Source organism: Botrytis byssoidea (assembly GCF_014898295.1).
Source record: "Botrytis byssoidea strain MUCL 94 chromosome Unknown BBYS_022, whole genome shotgun sequence".
Taxonomy (NCBI): Eukaryota; Fungi; Ascomycota; class Leotiomycetes; order Helotiales; family Sclerotiniaceae; genus Botrytis; species Botrytis byssoidea.
The window spans coordinates 691,174-715,573 of record NW_024065863.1 but is presented as its reverse complement, the minus strand read 5'-3'; the positions used below and the strand labels follow the sequence as shown (position 1 = coordinate 715,573).

At 42.7% G+C, this 24,400-nt stretch overlaps 8 protein-coding genes across 8 annotated transcripts; 6 read left to right on the top strand and 2 right to left on the bottom strand.

Annotated features, from left to right (window-relative positions):
• Window positions 1-1,200: 1,200 nt before the first annotated feature.
• On the top strand, window positions 1,201-1,395 carry EAE97_009608 (uncharacterized protein; the record flags this gene model as incomplete). Its single annotated transcript, XM_038880123.1, has 1 exon — window positions 1,201-1,395. The coding sequence occupies one exon, from the start codon at window positions 1,201-1,203 to the stop codon at window positions 1,393-1,395; it is 195 nt and encodes a 64-aa protein (XP_038729234.1).
• Window positions 1,396-2,241: 846 nt separating this feature from the next.
• EAE97_009607 (uncharacterized protein) lies at window positions 2,242-3,272 on the bottom strand (the record flags this gene model as incomplete). Its single annotated transcript, XM_038880122.1, has 4 exons — window positions 2,242-2,626; window positions 2,679-2,987; window positions 3,047-3,086; window positions 3,164-3,272. 4 exons carry the CDS (start codon window positions 3,270-3,272, stop codon window positions 2,242-2,244), a joined length of 843 nt encoding a protein of 280 aa, XP_038729233.1.
• A 791-nt stretch (window positions 3,273-4,063) lies between these two features.
• On the top strand, window positions 4,064-7,583 carry EAE97_009606 (uncharacterized protein; the record flags this gene model as incomplete). Its single annotated transcript, XM_038880121.1, has 4 exons — window positions 4,064-4,843; window positions 4,900-5,331; window positions 5,386-6,406; window positions 6,457-7,583. The coding sequence occupies 4 exons, from the start codon at window positions 4,064-4,066 to the stop codon at window positions 7,581-7,583; spliced, it is 3,360 nt and encodes a 1,119-aa protein (XP_038729232.1).
• A 2,169-nt stretch (window positions 7,584-9,752) lies between these two features.
• EAE97_009605 (uncharacterized protein) lies at window positions 9,753-14,016 on the top strand (the record flags this gene model as incomplete). The annotated part of the gene is made up of 10 exons (XM_038880120.1): window positions 9,753-10,016; window positions 10,827-10,955; window positions 11,010-11,134; window positions 11,190-11,383; window positions 11,434-11,859; window positions 11,912-12,321; window positions 12,378-12,807; window positions 12,855-13,333; window positions 13,386-13,689; window positions 13,739-14,016. The coding sequence occupies 10 exons, from the start codon at window positions 9,753-9,755 to the stop codon at window positions 14,014-14,016; spliced, it is 3,039 nt and encodes a 1,012-aa protein (XP_038729231.1).
• Window positions 14,017-15,871: 1,855 nt separating this feature from the next.
• EAE97_009604 (uncharacterized protein) lies at window positions 15,872-16,318 on the top strand (the record flags this gene model as incomplete). The annotated part of the gene is made up of 1 exon (XM_038880119.1): window positions 15,872-16,318. The coding sequence occupies one exon, from the start codon at window positions 15,872-15,874 to the stop codon at window positions 16,316-16,318; it is 447 nt and encodes a 148-aa protein (XP_038729230.1).
• Window positions 16,319-18,202: 1,884 nt separating this feature from the next.
• Window positions 18,203-19,108, top strand: EAE97_009603 (uncharacterized protein; the record flags this gene model as incomplete). Its single annotated transcript, XM_038880118.1, has 1 exon — window positions 18,203-19,108. One exon carries the CDS (start codon window positions 18,203-18,205, stop codon window positions 19,106-19,108), a length of 906 nt encoding a protein of 301 aa, XP_038729229.1.
• Window positions 19,109-20,392: 1,284 nt separating this feature from the next.
• EAE97_009602 (uncharacterized protein) lies at window positions 20,393-21,370 on the bottom strand (the record flags this gene model as incomplete). The annotated part of the gene is made up of 1 exon (XM_038880117.1): window positions 20,393-21,370. The coding sequence occupies one exon, from the start codon at window positions 21,368-21,370 to the stop codon at window positions 20,393-20,395; it is 978 nt and encodes a 325-aa protein (XP_038729228.1).
• Window positions 21,371-21,961: 591 nt separating this feature from the next.
• EAE97_009601 (uncharacterized protein) lies at window positions 21,962-24,139 on the top strand. The gene is made up of 5 exons (XM_038880116.1): window positions 21,962-22,179; window positions 22,266-22,344; window positions 22,446-23,233; window positions 23,345-23,443; window positions 23,565-24,139. The coding sequence occupies exons 3-5, from the start codon at window positions 23,179-23,181 to the stop codon at window positions 23,585-23,587; spliced, it is 177 nt and encodes a 58-aa protein (XP_038729227.1). The 5' UTR covers window positions 21,962-22,179; window positions 22,266-22,344; window positions 22,446-23,178; the 3' UTR covers window positions 23,588-24,139.
• Window positions 24,140-24,400: the final 261 nt, after the last annotated feature.

Sequence of the window (24,400 nt, the reverse complement as noted above, 5' to 3'; positions counted from 1 at the left end):
AAGTATGGGAGCGTACGAAGGATGGGCGTTGGACTAGTGAGTTTAACTTCATGTCACATATGACATCTCATTTCAACGGAAAGGTATTGCGATTTGATGTTTGAATCCAATCTCTATGCTCTTGTCAATGTTGCGAATACTATTGATATTTAGTCTGGGTTAGAAGAGTGTTGGGTATAAACACCCCACTCAAGCTGTCTAGACCAGGTGAAGTCCGCTCATTATTGTTGTAGTCAAAAATCGATCAACTGTCTTCAGGTTCATGTACTTACCCAATGAATTATTTTTATCAGAGTTTCATAATGTGATAACGAGTGACCTTAAGTCTGGCTTGGTTTTGGCCAAAAAATGCGGTGGGCTAGTTAGCATAATCTAAGCGCCAACTGGCTGAAAAGTGGAGAAGGCAGAAAACCAAAGACCCCCAGCAGGATGGTTTCAGGGTTCATGTTGGAGCCGAGTCCGAGAAAGAGAGTTTGAATGATGGTCGGAGGATCTGATGAATGCCTAATGAAGGTCTGACAATGGCGTAATTCATTTCGGCTTCTACTAAGAAGGCCAGTAGGTCTGAGATCTTTTTAGATGTGGTATATTTTTGTGTGGATTTGAATTGGAGTGTTGTTTTTACTTGAGAGTTGAGTTGAAGCGCGATTTGGGCACATTTGAGAGCCAGGCACAGTATTTCAGTATTTAGGGGTGCGTAGATCGAGTAAAGCCTTAGAGGAAGTCGGAGAAAATTTGATTCAAGAATATCGATTGAAACAAAATTACATAATATTGTTCAAGATGTTTTTATCATCAAAATAAATGACATTCATTCAAACTACATGCTGCCTAGCAGGTCTCGCGGCGAGAAACCTCGTGACCTTCTTATTACATCCATGGCCAGGGCAATGTCTAGAGCTTTGTCATATTTTTAGCACAAAACGTTGTTGACGAACAGGTACGATGGTACGATAGCCTGTAAGTGTGGTTTGGTCAAAGGTTGGTGGTCGAGAAGTTCACCGACATGTAGTTGCGCAATGGAGTTAGACTTCTCATATTTATGTAGTCCTTTGCTCGCTCGTCTTAATTTCAATCATCTCATATCGAGCCTCATCAATTTCATTACATTCAAAAGATTCCATCTGCACAAGACTCCGGTGTCTTTCAAACGCCTCTCAAAATCATAAGAACAAGTCCCCCCTATACTGAATAATCAACATGGATAGCGAAAAGGTCGGAAAATCCAGCAAAGGCATCTCGTTTGACAGTAGCACCAAAGTAGAGAAAGAAGAAAAAAGAGAGCCAGTCAAAGCTGGAACTAAGAGAGGTGCACCGATTACCAAACATGTCGAGCGTGCACCGACTGCCAGATTTACCGACGATGCGCCGAAGGGGAAGAAGATCAAGCGCTGAAATTGAGAAAAGAGGGTTCGCTGCTTTATTTTAAGCACGGGGTTTGATGTTTGGAGGGTAGATACGATGTGAGATTTGATATCTTGCAAGTTAGGTGTTCAGGCGGTTGTGTGTTTTGTTGCTAGCCAGCTGGCTGGTTGGCTGGGGTTGACTCGGGAATACTCCAGATCAGATTGAATCATTGAATGATTAGTAGATACACAAGAAAACATCGAATCTTCTGAACCCATTCGCTGTTTTTATTCTCGTGATATTTCCCGTCTTTAGTGAAAATAACAATATAGGTTTGCTACGATATCTCGACACTCTTCTATGAGTAGGTACCATCATGAATTTTGGGTGTGCGGATAAGAGTCGAACGATTGCTCTTGTATCGAGAAAGGATTGACAAATGAATGTTCTCACTTAGCTCGGAATGTGAATAAGATTTTGGTTGAAGGTGTGGACTCAATGTTCAAAATGGGAACAAACAATGAGAGGTAACTGTGAATACTTCAATGTCAGATCCTTGAATAGTTCCCAGGCTACATAGGCACCTGTCGGTGGTTGAATATCCAAGAAGGGGCTGTGTCCTGGCAAAGATTTTCAATGTCCCAATTATTATTAACAATTGAAACAACAAATTGGGATTAGAAAAGCAAGAAGATATCGCTCTTCCCATAAGCGTTTGCTGCTATACTAAAAGCATTAAGCCTATCGATATTCCTATTTAGAGTATCTTTATTGACTCTTCGTATTCATCATGTAACTGTCTTAATATTTGCTTTCCTCCCAGTCATAACCTATCGTAACGCGCTCAATGAATTCTAAAATCAAAAACTATGTATGGGGTATGGGGTATTGAAATTAGGCGGCCATGACAACATCAACTTGATGTGTAACGCCACCAGTTTTTCCGGAGATTGGCTTCTCAACACCATCCATCTCCATATCATCATCTCCAGCACCTTCTTCTTCCTCAACTTCCTCATCGGATTCGCCACTGCTCTCAGCCTCAAGATCTTCACTCTCGTCACCGGTTTCTTCAGCGGCAGCTCCCTCAGCTTCTGCGCCAGCCATCTCTGAATCTTGCTCCATTGCATCTGGGTCGGCTGCACCACCTTCTTCTCCCTCAACTTCCTCGTCCTCGTCCTCTCCAGCTTCTTCGGCGCCATATTCCTCTCCATCGGCGACCAAATCTGCCTCAGGTTGTTCAGGAGGGAATTCAGCAGGAGCAGATGCATCGGAGTCCCTGTAAATCAACATTAGCGTGTGACTTGCCTAACGAGTGCATGGTGACTCACCACTTGATAGCAAATCTAGTGACACGGGGTTTCTCAGCAAGAACATTTCTCTTAACTCGGTCTAGGAGTGGCTTGGCGGGGGGATCGGCGTTCAATTCCTCAGAATCATATTCGTTGTTGACATAATAGCCAACTCGAACAAATTCTCTACCGTCGTAGGCGCAAGTAAGAAGAATGACAGTAACACCGAGGATTTCGGCATCTGGGATTCGCTTGGTATCTGGGGCATCTGCCTGGAAGAGGAATTTATTTGTGCCGACTGGAATAGGACCGACAAGGAGAGAATCGAGTTCTTGATCATGTTCATCGCTTTGTTATGTTAATTTTAGAGTTGAAGTAGGCAGAAACTCAAGAAGGTGAAGACGTACGACGTGGCAGAACCAACATAGGTCAATTTCCATTCGAGATCTGTGATGAATAGATAAATTAGTGATTGAAAAGATGCGAGCGAGCGCAATCCCGAGAGGGGCAGAACAGGAACTTACCCTTTTGCAATGCTTCAAGACACTCGAAAGTGATCTCAAACTCATAAGGATCCCCAAATTTGGCTGGATTGTTGAGGACATTGACACCGAGAAGTGAGACGACAGACATCTTGAAAGCGGTTGATTTTGCGGTTTCGTATAATGTTTAGATGAGTTCCAAATGTGGATTAAAAATTTGTACTCTTTCTAACCAAAAGATGCCAATCAAGTGAATTTTATGAAGTTGTGAGAAATACTACGGTAGTGATTGTATTGTGTATTGGAAGAGGAGAAGAAAGCACACGGGGGGTCGAGACGAATAAAGTCGATAAATTGGTTGATGGGGCAGCATTTAGTTCCAAATGCCACGGTGAGTAATGGCAATATTAACGCGTGTGGAAAATCCAAATCGCGTGTATTGAGGTGTTTGAACCGTGATTTCCACTTTACGAAATACGCTAATCATACTTGGTATTAGCGCACCTCTCTCATTTTCTTCGCCTTCTTTCCAAGGTTGTTACTTGGTACGTACCTAGTTAAGAGCTCTCTCAACTTTTGGCGATATCTACAAGAAAAGAAATCTTGTTTGTTTCTTTTTTTTAGAAGAGTGCCCCATCAACAACAATAACCAAGAACATCGACAGTTGATTAATTTAGATACTCTACCTACTTTCTTTGTTGCGCCGACGATCCTTTGGCTTTGCGCGCAAGTTTGTTGCACTCTATACAGGTTAGCCTTTCCTTCTTTAACTCGCCCTTCCCAGCATCTTTTCACTACAACGACGCATGCGCATTTGCTAACTGATCATCGATGTTCTTCTAGACACTTTTGACCATTAATATTTACAATACCTACCACGTTAATTCAAAGTCGACGCTCGCGCACTCAAACCCCAACTCAAAACGGTCTTTGTCTTCAAAATGGCGGAGGAAGATGCAGATATAGCTCTTTTACATCAGTTTCAGGCAGGTCAAGAAGCTGCGGCTTGGGAAGATGGAGATGATGGAATCGCAGAGGGTGATCTACCTTCCAATACAGAAGATAACAACGAACATGTCAAGCAAGATTCCGTTAAAGATGCCCAAGTTTCTCGTGCTTTGTCTCCTTCAGGCGCAGCTGCTTCGGCCGCTGGCGACGATTATGACCCTTCCTCTGTTACATCCCTTCCAGCTATGGTAACTGAACAAGATTCTACAAGACCCAGCTCTCAAACTTCTGTGCGCAAACCAAAAACTGTCGGGGGATTTATTGCAGATGATTCTGATGAGGAGAATGACGAATCTACACCAATTAATACTGGTCATTTGCAACTGCCAGCCTCTGATGACCCCAAACGATCTCCTTCTCCATTGCAAAATTCTATCACTCAACAGGAAGTATCCATCAAAATGGAGAATCAAGTTGATTCCAAGCCCGAGGCACTTTCTTCTGTTCCCAATTCCATGAACCCGAGTAACGTTGGAACACCTATAGAACAATCGGTGCAAGTGCCCATTCCTGTTGGTGCATCACAAAATACATCTGTTCCTAGAGCTCGCCTTCCCCATGATAAGATCGGTATGCTTGAAGATCGGGTCAAGGAGGATCCTCGAGGTGATATGGAGGCATGGCTTTCTTTGATCGGTGAACATCGCAAGCGTAACAAGTTGGATGATGCCAGAGCAGTCTATGAAAGATTCTTGAGGGTCTTTCCACACTCTGTATGTTATAGGCCAGGCAATCTTTTTTCTCGCGACACTTACTAACAGCAAATTAGGCGGAGATATGGGTTGCCTATACTGAGATGGAACTCGAATACGAAAATTTCAGTGCAGCGGAACAAATCTTTGGCAAGTCTTTATTGACAGTCCCGAACATCCAATTATGGTCGGTTTATTTGAACTACATACGCCGCATGAATGACCTCAATGTCGATCCCAGTGGTACAGCTCGTGCAACTGTGTCTCAAGCATACGATTTTGTGTTGGCAAACATTGGGATGGATAGGGATTCAGGTAAAATTTGGCAGGATTATATTCAATTCATTCGTAGTGCACCTGGTTCAATTGGTGGCAATAGTTGGCAAGATCAACAAAAGATGGATCAATTGCGAAAAGCCTATCAGCGTGCCATCTGTGTTCCCATGTCAAACGTGAATGAATTATGGAAACAGTATGATCAATTTGAGATGGGCCTGAACAAGATGACGGTGAGTTTTGGTTCTCAAATTTAGTTACGGTTCAGAACTGACAGATCATATTAGGGTCGCAAGTTTCTTCAAGAGAGATCTCCAAATTACATGACTGCAAGAAGTGCGAATACAGCGCTTGAAAATATCATTCGCGGACTTCAACGCACAACATTACCTCGACTTCCACCTGCTTTTGGATTTGAGGGTGATCAAGAGTATTTACATCAACTCGACCTATGGAAGAAGTGGATAGCTTGGGAGCAGGAAGACCCTTTGGTCCTTCAGGCGGATGAGCTGGATGCTTACAAACAGCGTATCTTATATGTCTATAAGCAAGCGGTCATGGCGTTACGCTTTTGGCCTGAGATCTGGGTAGATGCTGCTGAGTGGTGCTTCAACAACAACTTGGACAAGGAAGGCGATACCTTTCTCGCCGATGGAATTGCCGCAAACCCTGAGAGTTGTCTGATAGCTTTCAAAAAAGCCGATCGACTTGAGTCTACGCTCTCTACTGAGGAAGCTGGAAAAAGCGATGTTGAAAAAGGAGCAATTGTTCGGGCACCTTACGCCAAGCTTCTAGAATCTCTTTATGAGCTGATCGCGGACTTGAAAGTCAGGGAGACAAAAGAAAAGGCTAAACTTGAGGAAAACTCAGCCATCGACGCTTCTATCAGTGCAATTGTGAGAAAGGCAGAGGATGATGATGATGATGATAGTGATCCGGATAAAGATGCCCGAGAAAGTGCTAAAGCTGCCCAACTTAATGCTATCACACAGGGTTATGAGATGCAGAGAAAACTTTTGCAGAGAACCGTATCCTTCTCCTGGATTGCACTAATGAGGGCTATGCGACGCATTCAAGGAAACGGTGCAATTGACGCCAAAACCGGATCAAGATACGTGTTTGCTGAGGCCCGTCAACGGGGCATGATCACAAGTGAAGTATATGTTGCCAGCGCGTTGATTGAACACATGGTATACAAGGACAAATCTGGTACTAAGATCTTTGAAAGGGGCGCTAAACTTTTCCCAACCGATGAAGTATACCTTCTCGAGTATCTAAAGCATTTGATTTCCATTTCTGATATTACCAGTAAGCCTTTTACCTCGGTGTTTTTCTCGTCCATGCTAATCATGACACAGATGCCAGGGTAGCTTTCGAAACTGCAGTTAGTCGTCTAGCACAGAAACCCGAAACTGTTCACAAAACAAAGCCACTTTACGTTTATTTCCATAGTTACGAATCTCAATTTGGAACATTAGATCAAATCAAGAAGCTAGAAAAGCGTATGGCAGAACTCTTTCCGGATGATCCAAAGCTTCTCCGGTTCTCTTCGCGTTACAGTGTAGAGGGGTTCGATCCTACTGCTGTACGACCAATTGTTTCGCCTGCTTCACAAATGAGACCAAAATTGGTCATGCAATCTATTGAGCAAGCCCCATCCGTTCCAGATAGTCCACGTCCTCAGTACGTACAAGAACAAAGTCCTCGCCCACAGCAACCGCAACCATTCATGCAGAATCAAAACACAAACTCACCAAAGCGACCATTTCCAACTGAAGATTTTGAAAGCGAGCTCAACCCTCCACGAAAACTGGCTCGTGGTCAATCTCCTTTAAAGGGAGCTGCAGGACGCAGATTGGCGCAACAAAAGGGAATACAACAAACACAAGGCGCACCTGCATGGCAATCAAATGCCGCACCATACGTGATTCCACGAGATATCACATTTCTCCTTAGCATTATTCCTCGGTCTGATATCTATCTTCGTGACCCACAATTGAAGGGCGTCAAATTTATTCCAAGTGACTTGGTGCAGCTCCTTGCCCGTACGGAAGTGCCGGATTTCATGCAATGGAAAAGTGCGCGAGAACAACCTCAACAGTCCCAACAACCACAACAATCGCAGCAACGCTATGACGGTATGACACCCAGTTACCAAGCTCCCAATACTCGTGAATCTCATGGTTATGGTATACAAAATAATGGAAATAATGGATATTCTGGGGAGCCACAGCGCGTGTCGCAGCCTGGTTATCTTCCTGTAGATGATCGAGTTTCAAGCGTAATTCAGGGTCATGATTACACCAGGTCTCCGGTCACACCCCAGGATACTCAATGGGGTGGCGGATATAGCCAAGCAACTTCTCACTCGCGAAATGCGAGTTTTGAGAATAGAGGATGGCAAGGGCAGCAACAACAGCCTGGAGCATATACGCAACCTCAATGGCCCGGCAATGGAAATGCCAATGGTGGATATTATCATTGAAGCTAACTTTTGAATCTTTTACAGGATATTCTTATCGATAATGATACTTCTTTCGGCGAGCATGATTCTGTTGTCGCCCTCGCATCAAAATCTCTTTTTACTTCGTAAACTCAAACCCCAGCGCAATATGTATATTTAAACAACCTTTCTTCTTCACCCCACCCTACATATCTCCGAGCTTCTCCAATTTGACGTCGTTTCTGGTGGTTGATGAGGGAGGGGAGTGACGTGGACGAGGTATCTCTGGTTCACCAGATTCTTTTTCGCTGGAGGTTTTACGCCGTATCAATTATTCTTCGTTTGATGGAAAGGGGTTGATCGCAACGAAGGAGAAATCTATGCACAAGGTTATGCAAGTTCTCTCTTCATAGCATGGCGTTTGGGAGGGAGCTGCAAGTTTTATTACATTATGCCAGCCAGTCAGCTCTGCATGTATATTAAAGAAGTACGTGGCGTAATCGAGAAATACAAATGATGATTATCATACATAAATGAGTTCTTGTGGATGTTTTTCTGTTGGAGCTTTCTGTTTGATTCCTTGGCTTGGTGAGGGGTAGTGGGTGATTGATGTTACACTGCATGCAACTACGGTGTGCATTATAACAGTTCTCCGATGTACCAACAATGGAGCAAAAAGGCGTATGTGTGTTTCAACGTTTACTTTTATGTATATTTACTACAATCGATTCATGCTCGAAGGAAAAGGAAAAGGAAAAGAGGAGAGGGGTAATTATGGCAATCATTTCTCTCTCCTTCTATTCCTACCATTTTCCCCTTCTGTGTTTCTATTCCCTCGACCTCTAATCAAATTATCTGTTCGTCTTGCTTTCCTCGCGTGGATGGTAGATCGAAATTCGACATTGAGAATTGGGATCACAGTTTCATACGTATTAAACAGCAAATTGAGTCAAGAAATCATGTTTGAGTAAATCGTTCCATGGCATACCTAGGTACATGTATGTCTAGGGCATATAGGCAAGCATTTACTGTCTTGAATCTGCATCGCGCATAGGCGCACACAGCGAAGCAAACGCAAACGTGCCTTTATGAAGGAAGTCAACTAATTAGTGCCATGAAATGTAAATCTTGATGTGAGCAATATGCAAGTATCCAGATTGCTTCAAAGTGTTAACTTGACTCATTAATGACACTTAATTACTGGCTCATAACAACATCTGACATCCATTTCCGCCGTTTTTTTAACTCTTTCATCTTTCCTCACTCTAATCCAATCTAATCTAATGGGCAAGAAGAGTCTCGTCTCATATCTCACCTTAGTTTTGAGCTTTAATTCACTTGTAGAGTCTCCTTCCTCCAATCAAAAAAAGAGAAGGTACTCTCTCGGCTCTTTCCAAATTTCAATTGACTTCTACACTAGCGCCAAATTCAAATCTACGTTGACTTAGTCTCGCTGTCGCCTCTCTCTATCGTCCCTCAATTCTTTTCCCACAACAACCACAACCACAACAACAACCTTTCTATCTACAACATCAATTTCCTCTTCTACACCATAGTTTCTATTGATCTACACAGATAATCGCAAGTAAGTAATTATTTCCCTTCAAGAACCGAATTGGTTTGTCCTTCTGCTTGAAGTGGACATCAAAATCTATTTTCAGGTGAAGTCGCGTTTGTTTGCCCTCTTGACTGCTGTGGCTGCTTGCTTTTACTGGTAACCCAGTTTCTCAACTTCAAAGACCACTCTCACCCACCGCAATAATCTTTCCCTTCCCATCTGATAGCTATCCAATCGTCAATTCCATCTCAATTTTGTTGTTGATTAAATTCTACGTTTCGCACAAGCTAATTCCATTGCATAGCTTTACTGCCATAATCTCTGGTTGTTGCCTCATACAATAACAGCTAAACCAAAACAACAATCCTCAACGGCGATCAACTTTTGGTAAGTCAAACAAACTGATTATTTGCTGCCATCCTTGTCACTTGCTCCCGATCTTGTTCTCATCGTCGCTATTCTCATAACCTAACATCTTCCTCCCATTGTTACACCCGCGACGATCTATCAATTTCATATCACTTTCGCGATCTGATTTTTTACCATCATCTTTTTCAAGGCATCCATTCCCCTTCGGTCGAGATTTTCTTGCCATACATAGCAATTACTGACACACTGCTTCTCAAATTACAGACACCATTAAAATCGACATCATGGGTGCTGGTCAGAAGCAGCGTCGCGATCAGGGTCCACCTTCATCGGCTGGAAACTCTGGTCAGCAACAAACACTTCCTTCAGTATCACAATCAGTTGCTGACGGAGAACAAACCAAATCATCTGTCATTCTTCAAGTCGACGGACCAAATGAGCCACGCCAGACTCCATTTGGGCGTGGTCTTGGCTTTGATCCCGCGAGAGACCTCAAGCAAGATGAGACTAGAAAGATGCGTTGCGAGCTTCCCTCTTATCGTGAAAACGTAAGTAACATATTTGCTTTATCTATCTGTTTGGCCATGGTGTTTTTGCAATCTATGTGGAAGCAGTTGCTGCTTCAAGGAAGTATGCCAAGCTGCTTGGTGTTGTGATGCGAGTCATCTATGGTTAGATTCCTGCACTAAATTCATTTCTTAACTTGATGGTTTCAACCTCGCTGTTCCCACTTGCAGCTGAGGTCAACAGGCTGTTGTGCCTGTCCACCAACTTCCATTTCTCACTTTTGTACCCCTCCTTATCTCGTCACTCCCCGACATCTTGCCCACTCAAAAAAAGAAGCTAGTTGCTTGACTGAATTGCTACTATTCCTGGAAAGAGTGAGGGGAAATTCAAAGAGACAGTCATACCCCGCTCTATGATCAACCAAGTTTGGACAGTATTCACTTTGTCAGGGCATTAGCGCTCTTTCTCTTTCTTTCCCCCCTTCCATCAGCTCCAATTTACTGGCTACAAAAGGGCTCTCCTCTACCCTCATTTCCCATCTCTCTTACAACCAAAAACTCCAAGCCTTTCAACTCTTTACTCCCCCTTCGACCATCTTTAACCTTTACACATATCATTATCCCTTCCAACTACTTCAAGCCCAATCAAACCTACCATATTCACGAGTCTTTACTGCAAGTTGACTATTCAACCAGCGCTTCTGACTAGCTTTCCCGTCTCATATCTTTACCCTTCAAATATCCTCATCTCTATCCGCGCTTTCTCATCTCCTCTCACTCTTTTTACAAACTCGTCGAACTGCAAAAATGGAACAGAACCATTTCTTCAAACGTGAAACTAATTCCAAACAGTATGACATGGCCCCCGAGACGCTTCTTCCAGCTCGCCCAGGCTACAATTCTCAGGGAAAGGCAATCAGCATTCGCGTGAATCAATTTAAGGTCGTGGACGCCCCAAACAAGGACGTCTACCAATTTGATGTAAGTATTGAGATATTCACATGGCTCATCTTCAAAATACTAACAGATTTCAAGGTTTTGGTTGGTCTAGGTGGTGAAAAGATGGGACTCATTAAGAAGGTTTGGGAATCCAAGACCGTCCAGAGAGAGTTGGCAAAGCATGGCAAGTTTTGGCTCTGGGATGGTAATAAGATTGCATGGTAAGTACTTTGCTCACTTCAACTCACATTTTCACCCCTTGCTTATATGTCTTAGGTGCTCAAACCCATTGGCCCGTGGTGAATTCCGCATTCTCGTTGATCTTGATCTCGAGGCTGGCAAACCAGGTGGAGACCCCAAACGCATGATTTACTGCACGGTCAAGCAGACAACCACCATCAGAATGGCTTCTTTGCACGCTTATCTTAACAAGGAATGCGACTTTGACAACAATGTTCTTTGCGCTATCGGTAAGTCTTCTTGGTGCAGCCCTCATGAATGTAACTAACTCTCATGATAGACTTCCTTGATCATATGATCCGTCAATGGCCCAGTGAGAAATACGTTGTTCAGAAGCGTAGTTTTTTCGCTCGTGGCATTGACCGTTGTCCTTTGGACATCACAATAGAGGCGATGAAAGGTGTATATCAATCGATTCGCCTTTGCAATCACCTCACTGAGAAGGGTCCTACAATCCGTGGCTTGGCAGTCAATGTCGATGTTGCCAATGGCACATTCTGGACATCACAAGACTTCATGCAAGCTGCCCGTAACTTGTGCAGTGTTCCTCGGAACAAGGCACTAGACTACGATGTGTTCAGAAAGCATCTGAGACCTGAGCAGAGAGCCATGCCAAATGGTAGACTCGAGAAGTCTGCGGAATTCTTGACGCTTGAGAAGATGAAGAAATTGAAGTTCACTTTGAAGCATCACGGCAAGACAAATGGTACGTTGCTTCTCATCACTCGCAAATGAATATTACTAACATTTGATTTTAGACCAGAAGATCTATACCGTGAAGAGATTTACTTTCCGTCATGAGGCCGCATATGCTGCTGATGGTCTCAATTCTAAGAATCATTTCTTCACTCCCAAGGATACTGGAAAGGAGATATCCATCTACAATTACTTCAAGTCGAAGTATAATATTAATCTCAAGTACTGGTGGGCTCCTTTGATCGAGACTGAGAGAGCAGGTTTCTTCCCCATGGAAGTATGTACTTTGGCTCCAAGTCAAAAGTACCAGTATAAGCTGGACCCCAATCAGACCTCCTCCATGATCAAGTTTGCAGTCACCAGACCAAAGGTCCGCATTCAATCGATTGAGCATGGACTTGGCATGTTGAAATGGAACGAGGATCCTTATCTCGCTCATTATGGTTTCAAGATTGACCGAACCATGACCATGGTAAGTTACCCTCCCTTGTAATACACTGTACTATACAGTCACTCACATAACTTCAGACTCAAGCTCGTCTACTTCAAAATCCAGTAGTTCAATTCGATAAGGCTACTATTGATCCCAAGACATCCGGACGTTGGGACTTACGTGGCAAGAAGTTTCTCTATGCCAATCCAGAACCATTAGTCTCCTGGGGTGTTGCCATCGTTGACAACTGTATTCAGGAACCTGCTGTCAAGAATTTCCTCCAGGTGTTCATTCAGACTTACATTGGCCATGGTGGTAGAGTTACTAATAAGACTCCACCAATCATGAAGATTTCTGGTGCTCCAGACAAGATCGCCGAGGGTGTTCAAACCGTTCGTAACGCTGCTGGACAACAGGCCAAGCAAATTCCTCAAATTTTGTTCTTCATTTTACCTGATCGAAATTCTTTCATGTATGAACGCTTCAAGAAGAACAATGAGTGTCGCTTTGCGATGATGTCTCAGAGTAAGTGTGGCACTCCTACTCAAAGAGCATTGACTAACAGATCATAGTGATGAATGTTGCTCATGTTGCCAAGGCGCAACCTCAGTATTGCTCCAACGTTTGTATGAAGGTGAATGCAAAGCTTGGTGGTACGACATGCAAGGTTGCGGACATGAAGCCACCAAAGCCCTTCTTTCCCCGTGCAACAATGGTCATTGGTGCCGATGTCTCTCACGCTACACCAGGATCCCCACAGTCTTCCATGGCCTGTTTGACAATGTCAATGGACTCTACTGCGTGTAGATATGCTGCAGCAGTTCAGACCAACGGACAGCGTGTTGAAATGATTTCGCCTGATAATATTAACTCGATGCTAATTCCATTGTTCAAAGAATGGGTCATCAAAGTTGGCAAGGGATCTGGACCGATGCATATTTACTACTTTAGAGATGGTGTTTCCGAAGGTCAATTCGAACATGTTATTAACCAAGAGGTTAAGAACATGAAGATCGCCCTCGAGAAGGCATTTGGCCCCAAAGCCGCAGCTGTAAGTGTTTAAACTTCTCGATTCTTGATGGTCTCTTTCTAACAACCCTTAGATTCGCTGGACTGTGACGGTGTGCACCAAGAGACATCATTTACGATTCTTCCCCAAAGACAATGACATGGCCGCTGGTGACAAGAACGGAAACGCACTTCCAGGTACACTTGTCGAGAGAGACATCACTCATCCTTTCGAGTATGACTTTTACTTAAGTTCTCACTCGGCAATTCAAGGAACTGCTCGTCCAGTTCACTACCAGGTCATCATGGATGAAGCTCAAGTTCCAGTGAATGACTTTCAGAGAATGGTTTATCAGCATTGCTATCAATACATGCGTTCTACCACCCCTGTCTCCTTGTGTAAGTTTCTAAACTCTCGGGCATTTTAATTATACTAATTGCTTCTCAGATCCCGCTGTCTACTATGCACATTTGGCTTCTAACCGTGCTCGTGCTCATGAGGCCAAGGGCCATAGTGCGGGACCTCGTGGTGGAGAGAAATTCCTCGAGAAGCAGGCAAAGGAAGCCCAAGACAGAGTCGCTGGTAAGGCACCCTCTAGTCAAACTGGGTCAAGTCAGCTGGTGGTTGAAGATGTTCCACTTCTTCCTTTGGGACAAGTCAACCAAAATGATAAGGTTAATCCGGAAGTCATATCGAAGCTTCGCACTGGCATGTGGTACATTTAAGTACTTGCATTACTCCATCACCAACACGATCTTTGACCCTTGTCCTTGATCTCGAAACCATTTTACTTCTTCATTTTGTTTTATTACGACTTTTCGATCTTCGGATCTTTGGTCTTATGATTTCTCAATCTTTCTCTGCTCGCTGATTGCTATGGCAATTGGTTTATGAGGGATTTGGGAATAGGACTTATACTTTCACTTCTTAGGACTTTGATCTCACCTCGAATTACTTCTTTAAGGATTGAGTTTTCACAGTTTCCTCCTCTTTATTTATGCATATGGGTATCTGGAAGTCGGTATGGACTTGATGATGGGAAGGGTATTATTGATCACGCAAAGGTTTATTTCATTTAGCGGTGCGATAGTTGCAAGACGGGGTGCTTTCTCTCTTCATTTCTGTGTATGCTTTAGTTTGATGTTCTCGATTGAGAAATCCTCCTATCAAATTGCAGATATGAATGGGAATTGACGTTCTTTCGGTGGGTGCTTAGTTAGGTTTTAAGGAAATGAAAAAAATTCGATTCCAATTAAGATCAAGATTCGTGCTGGTGATTCGTGAATGAAAATTCTCCTTTAACAATGGTCGGTGGGCTAAGAAATGGACATACAAAAGTCTTGAGAAAAGGGATCACAAAAGAGCTTATTGAATATGGATCGATCCTGGAAACTACATAGGTAGGGATGGCTAGTTTAGCCATTTTCACTAGGATGATGAACTTTTGTTTATGCCGGACTCTAGAATATAAGCAACGGAAGGAAATGCATAGTAGATAGAATGTAACGTCGGTGAAGTATGTGAGATGACAAGTTGTGGAGTATGGTAAAGATATGAGATTGAAGAAGAACCCGGGCTTTTGAAGGCAACCTTACGCATCTCTTAAGCAAAACTCTTTTCCACAAGAGAAGTCGGCTTGAGCAAAGAATCAATGATTGAGCTTGTTTGGAAGATCCAACCCGAATGAAAGACTAAAACCATCCAAGGAACTAAATCTAAATCAATCTTTAGGCCCCCCTTAGACAAGCACAAGACTTACCACCACAAACACAATCGAAATCATAAGCATAACGGTATGCGCTCAATCTCAGAAGCATACTAATCTGGTGCTTTTCTACCTAGTCCTAGTTTGCCTATGAATTGAGAAAGTGATTTCCCTCTCCCCACAAGGCGACACTGACTCACATCTTCGTCTTTTGGCAACGGCGTTAGCACAACCACAACCACATTTATTTATATGCGTGGTATATGTGTATATCTGATACCTGAGAAATATTGATACATAACCGATCAAAACTTAATGCATTAGTCCCCTTTGTAATATGAAGATATATTCAATTATAAGAATATTTAAACATTCAATTGTCTGAATTGTAATGAAATAATTGGATTACTGAAGGGCTCTACCAGTAGTCGATTCCGGCCTGGTTTTTCTCCAACGAAGAGGACGGGACACTGCAAAAATGGACTTGTGGATATCTCTCGATATATCAAATTCTGTATCTTAAGAATCTTTACAATTGTCTATTAGAAATGAAATAATCAAAATGTAACGCTACATCAAATAATTGGAGAACGAATCTGTTAAAAATTTCGAAAATAGGGAAGTGTCCCGTCAATCCATACACCCACTGGTGGACATAAGCCCAGATACTACCGAGTACTCAAAACGCCAATATATAGTCTTTCTTTTAGTGAAGGAAACAATTAATTATGAATAAAAGTAGATTCCTCACACAAGACAGACTTGTCCGCAAGAATATCTTGAACAATACGATAAGCACATACGGATCATTTCTTAGAAACTAAAAAGAGTTCACGAAATACATACCAACAAATTAATATTCAAGGCCAGCAACCATGAATGCAACCACCTCATCCGCACAAAACATCTCCTCCTCTTACTCGAATTCGACTGACCTTCTGAAATACGGTTTGTCCATAGAAATAAAACGAAAGTTCCCAGCATTGGGTTTTGGATTAATCTGTGGCATTCCGACAACCTACTTTTTGTGTGCTTTCCTATGCTTTTGTTGGAAGACCTATCGTACAAAACCTAGTTCCTATGGAACAAGTCAGGGAGATGAAGAGAATGGGGGAGGGGAGAGTAGAAATGGAGGAAGAGGAGAAAGAGCAGGGAGGGGAAGCACTCGAGGACTTGGTGAGAAAGATGAAGTGATAGGGACGTTTGATGCACATGTGAGAGATGGTTATCGTAAGCAGGAGATGGTGACGATAGATGCGATTCTGGTAGATAAGGGACCCTCTAAGATGGAGATGAGTGAACTTAGGCCTTTTGAGGGGTGAGGGGTAAGGGAGATGGGAGATGGGAGAAGGAATATATCATTGTATTATACTTGATATACATATCAGTAGTTTCACTACCTAACTATCTGATAGTATAAGAACAAATGTTTCAAATGTTCATTTGATATAGCGGAACAATAAGAGGGAAAAAGATTCAAGCACCTCCCCAACCCAGGTCAGACCAGCCTCACTAATAATCACATGCCTGATGGTTTATTCGCAAAAGAAAGCACAACTCGATGAGACCGTATTCTATTCAAGGTGCAGCTTACAACCAGTTGAATACTTCCTCATTACTCGAGTACATTTCTTCAATTCAATGGGAGGGGATGGATGAATGAAGCAAGGACCGCATGAATTGATGAAGCAAGGAATTTGAGGAAAGATATGAAGGATAAGAATAGTCTGTACACAATACTTACTTATGTATTGATTAATTGATCAATTGCTTGCTTTATATCTCTCCTACCAAGTATCAAGAAAGAGAAAAGAAATCCAAAAAGAATAAATCACAATTAGACCATCTCGGCCGTCCGCTCGCCAAGCCTCCCACTCACCCACTGGTTCATCTCACAGACCAATTTTTCTATTGATCCATCCTGGCCATCTTGTCCATCTACAACACCATTCCAACAATCCCTACATACATCTACCTTTTCATACTTGAATTCTCATATTTCATTGGTTCACATCTCCCTGATATATCTCCGCACATTTACCTTTTATCATATCATTCCATTAAACCCAATCTCTCAAGTCTCCATTTCTTTTCCTTCCCCGGAGAGTTCAGTCTAGGATTTGATTCAGATTACCTTTTTTTTCTTCCACGTCTTCACAAGGTCTTATATTGACTCGGGACTTGGGGACGGATTACCCAATACAAACATTCGAGTCAAACGAAATGGGAAAAAGCATAGAGAGCTGGAGTAAAATGTCTTTCCAATAGGTAGGCCAGATAATTTACCAGGGGAACCTTCATCGCTCGACTTGCACAGCAGGGAGATGCTGCCCAGGTATATCGATATCAGACCAGTATTGAATGGTATGACTTAACTCAACATAATCGCACAACCGTTCACGTCCTACCCTTCCCTTGTCTGCTTGCTTGTCTCGGGCATCTGGAGAAGACTAATCGAGGGGCGTGGTTGTACAAATCAATTGTTGGGTGTGCCACACCTTTTCTTTTTCTTTTTTCACCGTTACATGTAGGTCCTCAAAGTTTACAAATGTATAGAAGATTCCATTCTTCAAGAGAATAGGAGAATATATACACGCCAAACCCAATTGAAGAGAACACATACTATTAAAAGAAAGGGGATAACGGTAAGATGGATTGGAATTAAAAAGAGACGCGGGATAGATTATATTTATATTACAGTCTGTGCGGAATTTCTTCTTTCGACTAGAAGACAATTGGGGTTTCGGAAGTTAGTTGAAAGAAGGGCATTCGAATTGGATCAAATTGTTTTAAATCAATTGGATCGAAGGTTTGGCGCAATTGGGAAAAGGAAAGAAAGGAGAAAGGATATAAGGGAATTCGTGAGTGAATGTGGAGGAAGGCAGGAAGGTTGGAGGAAAACATTCATACAATACCTACATACACGAACGAACAAACGATCGAGCGAACGAATGAATGAACGAATGAATGAACAGACATTAAACGGACATTGAACGCTCAGTTAAGAAAAGGTATCTGCGACAATCGATTTGGTTTCGAGCGACGGTTTCAATTCTACTTCTACCATACCTCAAACACCTTCTCAAACAACTTGTCTTTTCGCTCTCGCTCTTAAACAAATCCTACCAATCGATCACTCTTCGATATATTTCCCTCTTATCTCGTCTCCGTAAATACCTCACCATACCATATTACACGACCAAATCATGGCAGCAACTTCTTACGATCCCAATCGCATAACCATAACTATCCTCGGCGACGGTGGCGTTGGCAAATCCGCTTTAACTCTCCGCCTTGTAAAATCTCAATGGACATCTGATTACGACCCTACCATTGAAGATTCCTATACCCTCACCCGACGCATCGATGGGCAAACATATCATCTTTCCATAACAGACACCGCAGGCCAAGAAGAATATCGCGGGATGTGGCAAAGTGCCAATGGGAGTATGAGAAGTGATGCCTTCTTATTGGTATATGATATTACGCGACGAGAAAGTTTGGATGCGCTGGATTGGTTCGAAGAATTAGTTACTATGGAGGGAGAAGTTCGGGGCGAAGAATGGAGAAGAGCGCAGGCCGAATCTTCTCCTTCGAAATCTCGTTCAAGAACAAAAAAAATTCAGAGCTCAAATGCAAAGTCAATACAAGGGGGAGGATTCGATTATGGATATACGCCTCCGATTAAAATCATTGCGGGAAATAAATGCGATCTGCAAGAATCGCGCGAGGTGACGGCTTCGCAGGGTTTGGAATGGGCTAGGGCAAGAAATTGTGGGTTTATGGAAACAAGCGCGAGGAGTATTGTTAATATCGAGGAAACTTTCGCGTTGATTGTTAGACGGGTTGTAGAGGGTAGGAAGAGGGCTTTGATGGATAGAAGGGAAATTGGAGATGAGATATCGGGGGTGCATATGGATGGGGCGCAAGGCGATGAAATGAATGGGGAAAGGGAGAAGTTGGGGACTAGGAGAGCGATGACGAAACCATTGACGCCTTTACCGCCGGGAACTCCAAGCGGAGAATATGAAAAGAGAGGGAATAGAAATGGGAGAGGAATTAGCAAGGGAAAATTGAGGGAGATAGGAAGGAAGTTCGCATGCTGGAGATAGATCGATTTGATAGGTACAATGAGCTGGTTGGAGATAATGGTGAATGAGAGCAAGTGGTTGGAAAAGGAATAAGACGAGATGGACGACCCAAGACGAGAATTTACGACATATATTAATGACATCACAACTTATGAGTAGTGATTTTGCTTAGTTGATTTACTGGATATCCATTTGTGTTTTATATTTGGGAGCGAAAGGGAAGGGAAGGGAAGGGAATGGATATGGATATGGATAGCCTGGAGGGAAGGTTACGCTTGGACGGGATGGATACGGAATGGTTGGGTTTGTCATTTCAGGCAAGTAGAATGCCAATCAATGTCAAGGGGCTGGATGGGCTGAACGAAATGGGATGGAATAAAAATATACCGCCGCCTTGCTGTCTACCGTCTGTCGCGAAAAGAAAAGTCATAAAGGAAAACGGAGGAACAACATATACCATAGGATAGGAAAGCATATAGCGAGGAGCCGAGGAGCTTTTTATATTTTTCCCCGGCGATTAATGAAATCAAGTATAAAATACTCGAATGCTTTGGAAGAGTCTTGGAACGAAGTGTATGTGTACCTGTCTAGGTATGCATGTATGTATGTGTGTATGTATGAAACATGAGATACACGTGAACATACTAGCTACGAGGTAAGGTCAATCCACTCGCGATATCTCTAGTCTTACTAGAAAATAGTATCCAGCACACTACTCAAGATGTGAGGAATGGATTCATCAATATATACTGATTGATTGCGATTTATATGGATGTGGGGTGTACGACACAATGGTATTGGAGAGAGATTGAGGTTGAGGTAAGTCTATTGATAATTCGAGATTTAGACATACCAGAGGTTCAAATGGAGGGAAGCTGTAGTGTGTGTGGATGGATGGATGGATGGATCGATCGATAGAGGAAATCCTATAAACCTTTACCGTCTAATTTTATTCTTTGAGTTGAAACGGAGCAATTGGATTATTGGAGGGTTTTGCCAGTGAACAATTCCGGTCTGTTTATTCTGCCACGACTAGGTGGCCGGTGAGGAAGGTAGATGTGATGGTGTAAAAAGAGAGGGAGTGGAGTAGAATAAATAGAATGACATGAATTATATGAATCCCCCCCCGCCAAGTTAAATCTCTATCTGTTGTAATTTGTCATCAATCATTGTATGTTGTGTCTCATGCTCTCCCTGTTTTCATGTTCCCGCGCACTTTTCCCACCCGCTTAAATCGATGATAGTGAGATTCATTCCCATCCTGTTCCTATTTCCAGTATTGAGAAGATGTAATATCCATCCCCTCTAATTCCTCGTCTCAACATTTTTGCCCTGTTTCTCTACCCAAGTCCTCCACTCATTGTATTCCTTCCAGCTAACACTTTCTTTTCTTCCCTGATACCTGACAACACTCAACTGGCTCACTTCCCTCCACTTCTCCCTCTTTCCTCCCCAGCCCGCCTTCCTCATCGCACTAACAACCGTCTCTTCTTTTCCCCACTCCTGCTCCACCGCCACATCAGGTAAATAACACGCTCCAAACCTCTTATTCTTATGATAAAAACTGATCCTGATCCCATGAACTCCGATTTCCCAGTCGAGCGGATGAGCACACTCTTCGAAATCCGTTAGTAAAGTGACGGCAACCTCGAGAGTTGGGAGTTCCCGCAGTGTAATGGGATCGAAGCGGGAATCGTGCAGAGCGGAAATTATTGCGTATTCGGGTAGAGATGTGAGGAGGGGTTCGGAGGAGAAAGTACCGATGCAGCCGCGTAGAGAAGGAGATTGTTGATGGGGTTGTGAGGAGGAGGAGAGAGTATTCCAGGTTACGAAGAGGGGGGTGGACCATTCGCGGAGGTTGCGGGGAGGGGAGAGTTGGGTTGTTTGACGAGGAGTAGGGGAGATACCGATGGGGGTAAATGAGGTGGTTGAACTAGAGGGAGTAGTCGTAGATGTGGAATTGGAGGCTGATGTTCGTTCGGAGGAACTAGAAGATGGTGTACTGGTTCCGGAAGCAGATCGTGTAATTCGTTGGAGAATAGGATGACGTGCTGAATTTGTGGTTGAATTTGGATCTGGTCTTGGATTTGTTTTTGGTGGATGAGAACCAGTAATTTGAAGATCAACGTCTTCTTCTTCCTCTTCTTCGGTGTTTTGTAATTCGAGACCTTTAGGATAAGATGTCCATAATTCCTGAACCTTTTCCAAACCTAATGGTTGTCGTTTTTCGAGATGAGCAGTTAAAACTTCGAAACAATAGAGACAATGATCTGGAGTCGCCATAATTGTTGGTATTGCTGGTGAAGATGGATTGGTTGATGAATTTGGGGTTGTATTAAGGGTCGGATTTGAATAGAGTTGTAGCTGTCGACCTGACGGTAAGGGTAGGGGATACGAATATGGATCCGAGTGTTTGTATGAGTATTTGTAATCGTATTTGAATTTGAATTTGAATTTGAATTTGTGTGATATGTTAGCTCTATTGGACTTGACGAACTTTGTGATGAGCGTGAGTTGGTGAAATGAGGTTATTGATGTTGTGGAGATAAGGGATTTGAGTGGAAGTGAAGACTGATAGGAAGGTTGTTGTGATTGAATGTGAATGTGAATGTCAGCGAGGCCATTGCCATTACCGGTAGAAGGAGCTCGGGTGTTGTGGGACTTCATAGCGGGGGTTATCGATAAGCTTTTCGTCTTGATTTGTGGAAATCGATGATGAATGTTTCAGGTACCTATGATTTGCATAAATCTCAATTGGAGTGGATAATTATTCATTCCGGATTCAGACTTTTGAGATGATGGATCATTCTAGTCCGAGATCTCCGGCTCGCTTGGTTCATTCAATTCCGTTAGTCGGTTGGTCGGTCGGTAGAAATACCATACAGCATGAGATATGTGATTGCTCAGGTGAATATATGCTTGCTTTTTATTGCTTCATATCAATGATGATTATATTTCATTTCCAGTCGTGAAGGATGAAGCTGGAGTGGTTCGAATTAACCAACAAACTTTGATGTTGATACCATGGCGACGACGGTGATGAAGTTCCCGTTTCAACTTCTTTTGCAAGGTTATTGAAAGTGCAGCTGACGGTAAACCCCCTCTTTTCCATCATCATTCAAAGAGCTTCTGTTTTAAGCTTGAAAGACCATTTTCCTCATATGTCATCATCTCAAAGTACAAAGGACGAATATCTCGAGTCACTCAGGTATACCTAGTCAGTATTAACCTCTTCAAAGACACGTTTTCATTGCCAAGTAGGTACAATCCGAATCGCAAGTCAAATACTCAAAGGCTATTTACAGATCAAGAGCAATGGTCAATTTACTAGGTACTCCAGCTTACATATCATTATCAGGTATCTGTCTAAGAAGCTTGTCGTCAATCATTTCCCAAACCACCCAGCCTCAAACGAGACCTTTACCCCTTAAATCTATAAACAACAACAACAACAGGAAACCTTATTCCTCCACAACATCTACAGCCCCCAAAAGTTCATCCTTCCCCGTTCGGATCTCAAGATTCCCGTCTTCCTCAAACCTTCTACGCATGAAAAATCATTATTACAAGCTTAAATAATACTCTATACAACATAAGCCTTGTCCATACATTCGATGTATCATGACCATGTGAATATCATTCAATTTGTAATGCAGTGAACCCCGGTTTCTGCTCGAATCATGATGTCTGCGAATCAAGCAAAGCGATGGAGCTGAGTAGACATGGGATTGGCATGTTGATAGGTGCCCCTTTGAAATCATCCCTTCATAGGTATTGGATGAATTTTATGATGATGGCTTTGGGAAGCGAGAGGCGCAGGTTTGAGTCTGGATCCTCGTTTTGAATTTGTGGGATGTTGACGGTTCGATGAAGATATAAAGACGATGACCTCAAAGTATGGGGGATTTGCTTTATCATTATTTTCATCTCGTTCCTTATCTATCTCTCATCTATCTATCATTGATTGATTGATTTCTTGTTTATACGCAATCATTTGTTGCCGGTCGACCTTATTAAATCATCCCCATCATCAAACGGTCCTCTGCATTTTTTATCGCTCAATACCTCAATAAACATACCCACTAGCAATCATGCAGTCCACACTCGTAACTATTCTTTCTTTCGTCGCCATTGCGATTGCCACACGTATGTTATCCCAATTTTCCACACGCCGACCTACCTTTGTCATCCACAGTCCCCTTTCCGCTCCCTGTATCAACAGAGCCATATATTTTTCATCTGCTGACAAAAACACAGCTATTCAACTCGCAGCACGCGCAGTAGATGCATCGACTGCCTCAATGACAGATGCTCAGGGAAATGTCGTTAGCTTCGACTCTGCCACTGTTAATCAAGGTACGCTACAAAAATTGATCTTATCTTTTCCAGAACATATCATCGTCCTTCTTCCCGGTCTTTACCTTTTCATTTGCTAGATGAATTTCTTTGGTGTACTAACACTTTTGGAACTACTTAGCTGCCAAGAACTCTGGCATGTAAATCAGTTGCATGTCTGGGTTTCACAGCTTCCCATCTCAATCTATAGATAAACGGAGTTTGAACTCAATCAACTTTTGAAGGCGATGCGTAATGAATCGGAGATGGTCGAGATATCGTGGTGTATTGCTTAGCCGTTGTCAGCTTGGTCTTGGAGAAACTTATGAGGCTTAGATTGTATTGCATTGGTGTTTTTTTTGATGGCGCTTGTTCATTGAATCGGGTTGGATTGGTATCGTTGGAGTAGGATAGGATAGGAGTAGATCTTATTGATGGTCAAATGTGTACTTTATCACTGGTTTTAATTGCATATCTTTATCAAAAATCACTTTTCTTATAAGGGGCCATCAGTATCTCCCTTGTAAGAGGAATGACCAGTACATGCCTCATTCATCGAGGATTTTTCTGACTCGTAAGGCTACCTTCATCAGCTGTAGTTTGGCTGATATTGATTGTACCACATCGACAACATCTCAATCATTTCTTTCCAATTTCCAATCCAAGCTCAGATATCACCATAATCTTTGTCCGAAGATAAGCAAAACATGAATTATTTGTAATGTCCATCTGGTCGTCATCCAATCTGATAAGCTAAGCCTTCTATCACGGACAATCATCCGAACCTCAAATGTGGGGAAAGGTTCCACTAAAACTTCACGCCTTTAAATAGACATATGCTTACCAGACGTTCTTTCTTATCTTGTTCCTCTTCATATAAATTTGATTTGGATCCTTTATTGCTTTCCAAACTGCGTGCAAGACCACAACTCAGATAAAAGCAGACCTTTTCATTTAACCATCGATCCCGTCTCAATT

What these genes read in the sequence shown, in the direction of transcription:
- EAE97_009601 (XM_038880116.1), top strand. Translation starts at nt 23,179, where the DNA reads ATGCAGTCCACACTCGTAACTATTCTTTCTTTCGTCGCCATTGCGATT. An exon ending in CGCCATTGCGATTGCCACAC is followed by an intron (nt 23,234 to 23,344) that starts GTATGTTATCCC and finishes ACAAAAACACAG; the next exon opens with CTATTCAACTCGCAGCACGC. An exon ending in CTCTGCCACTGTTAATCAAG is followed by an intron (nt 23,444 to 23,564) that starts GTACGCTACAAA and finishes GGAACTACTTAG; the next exon opens with CTGCCAAGAACTCTGGCATG.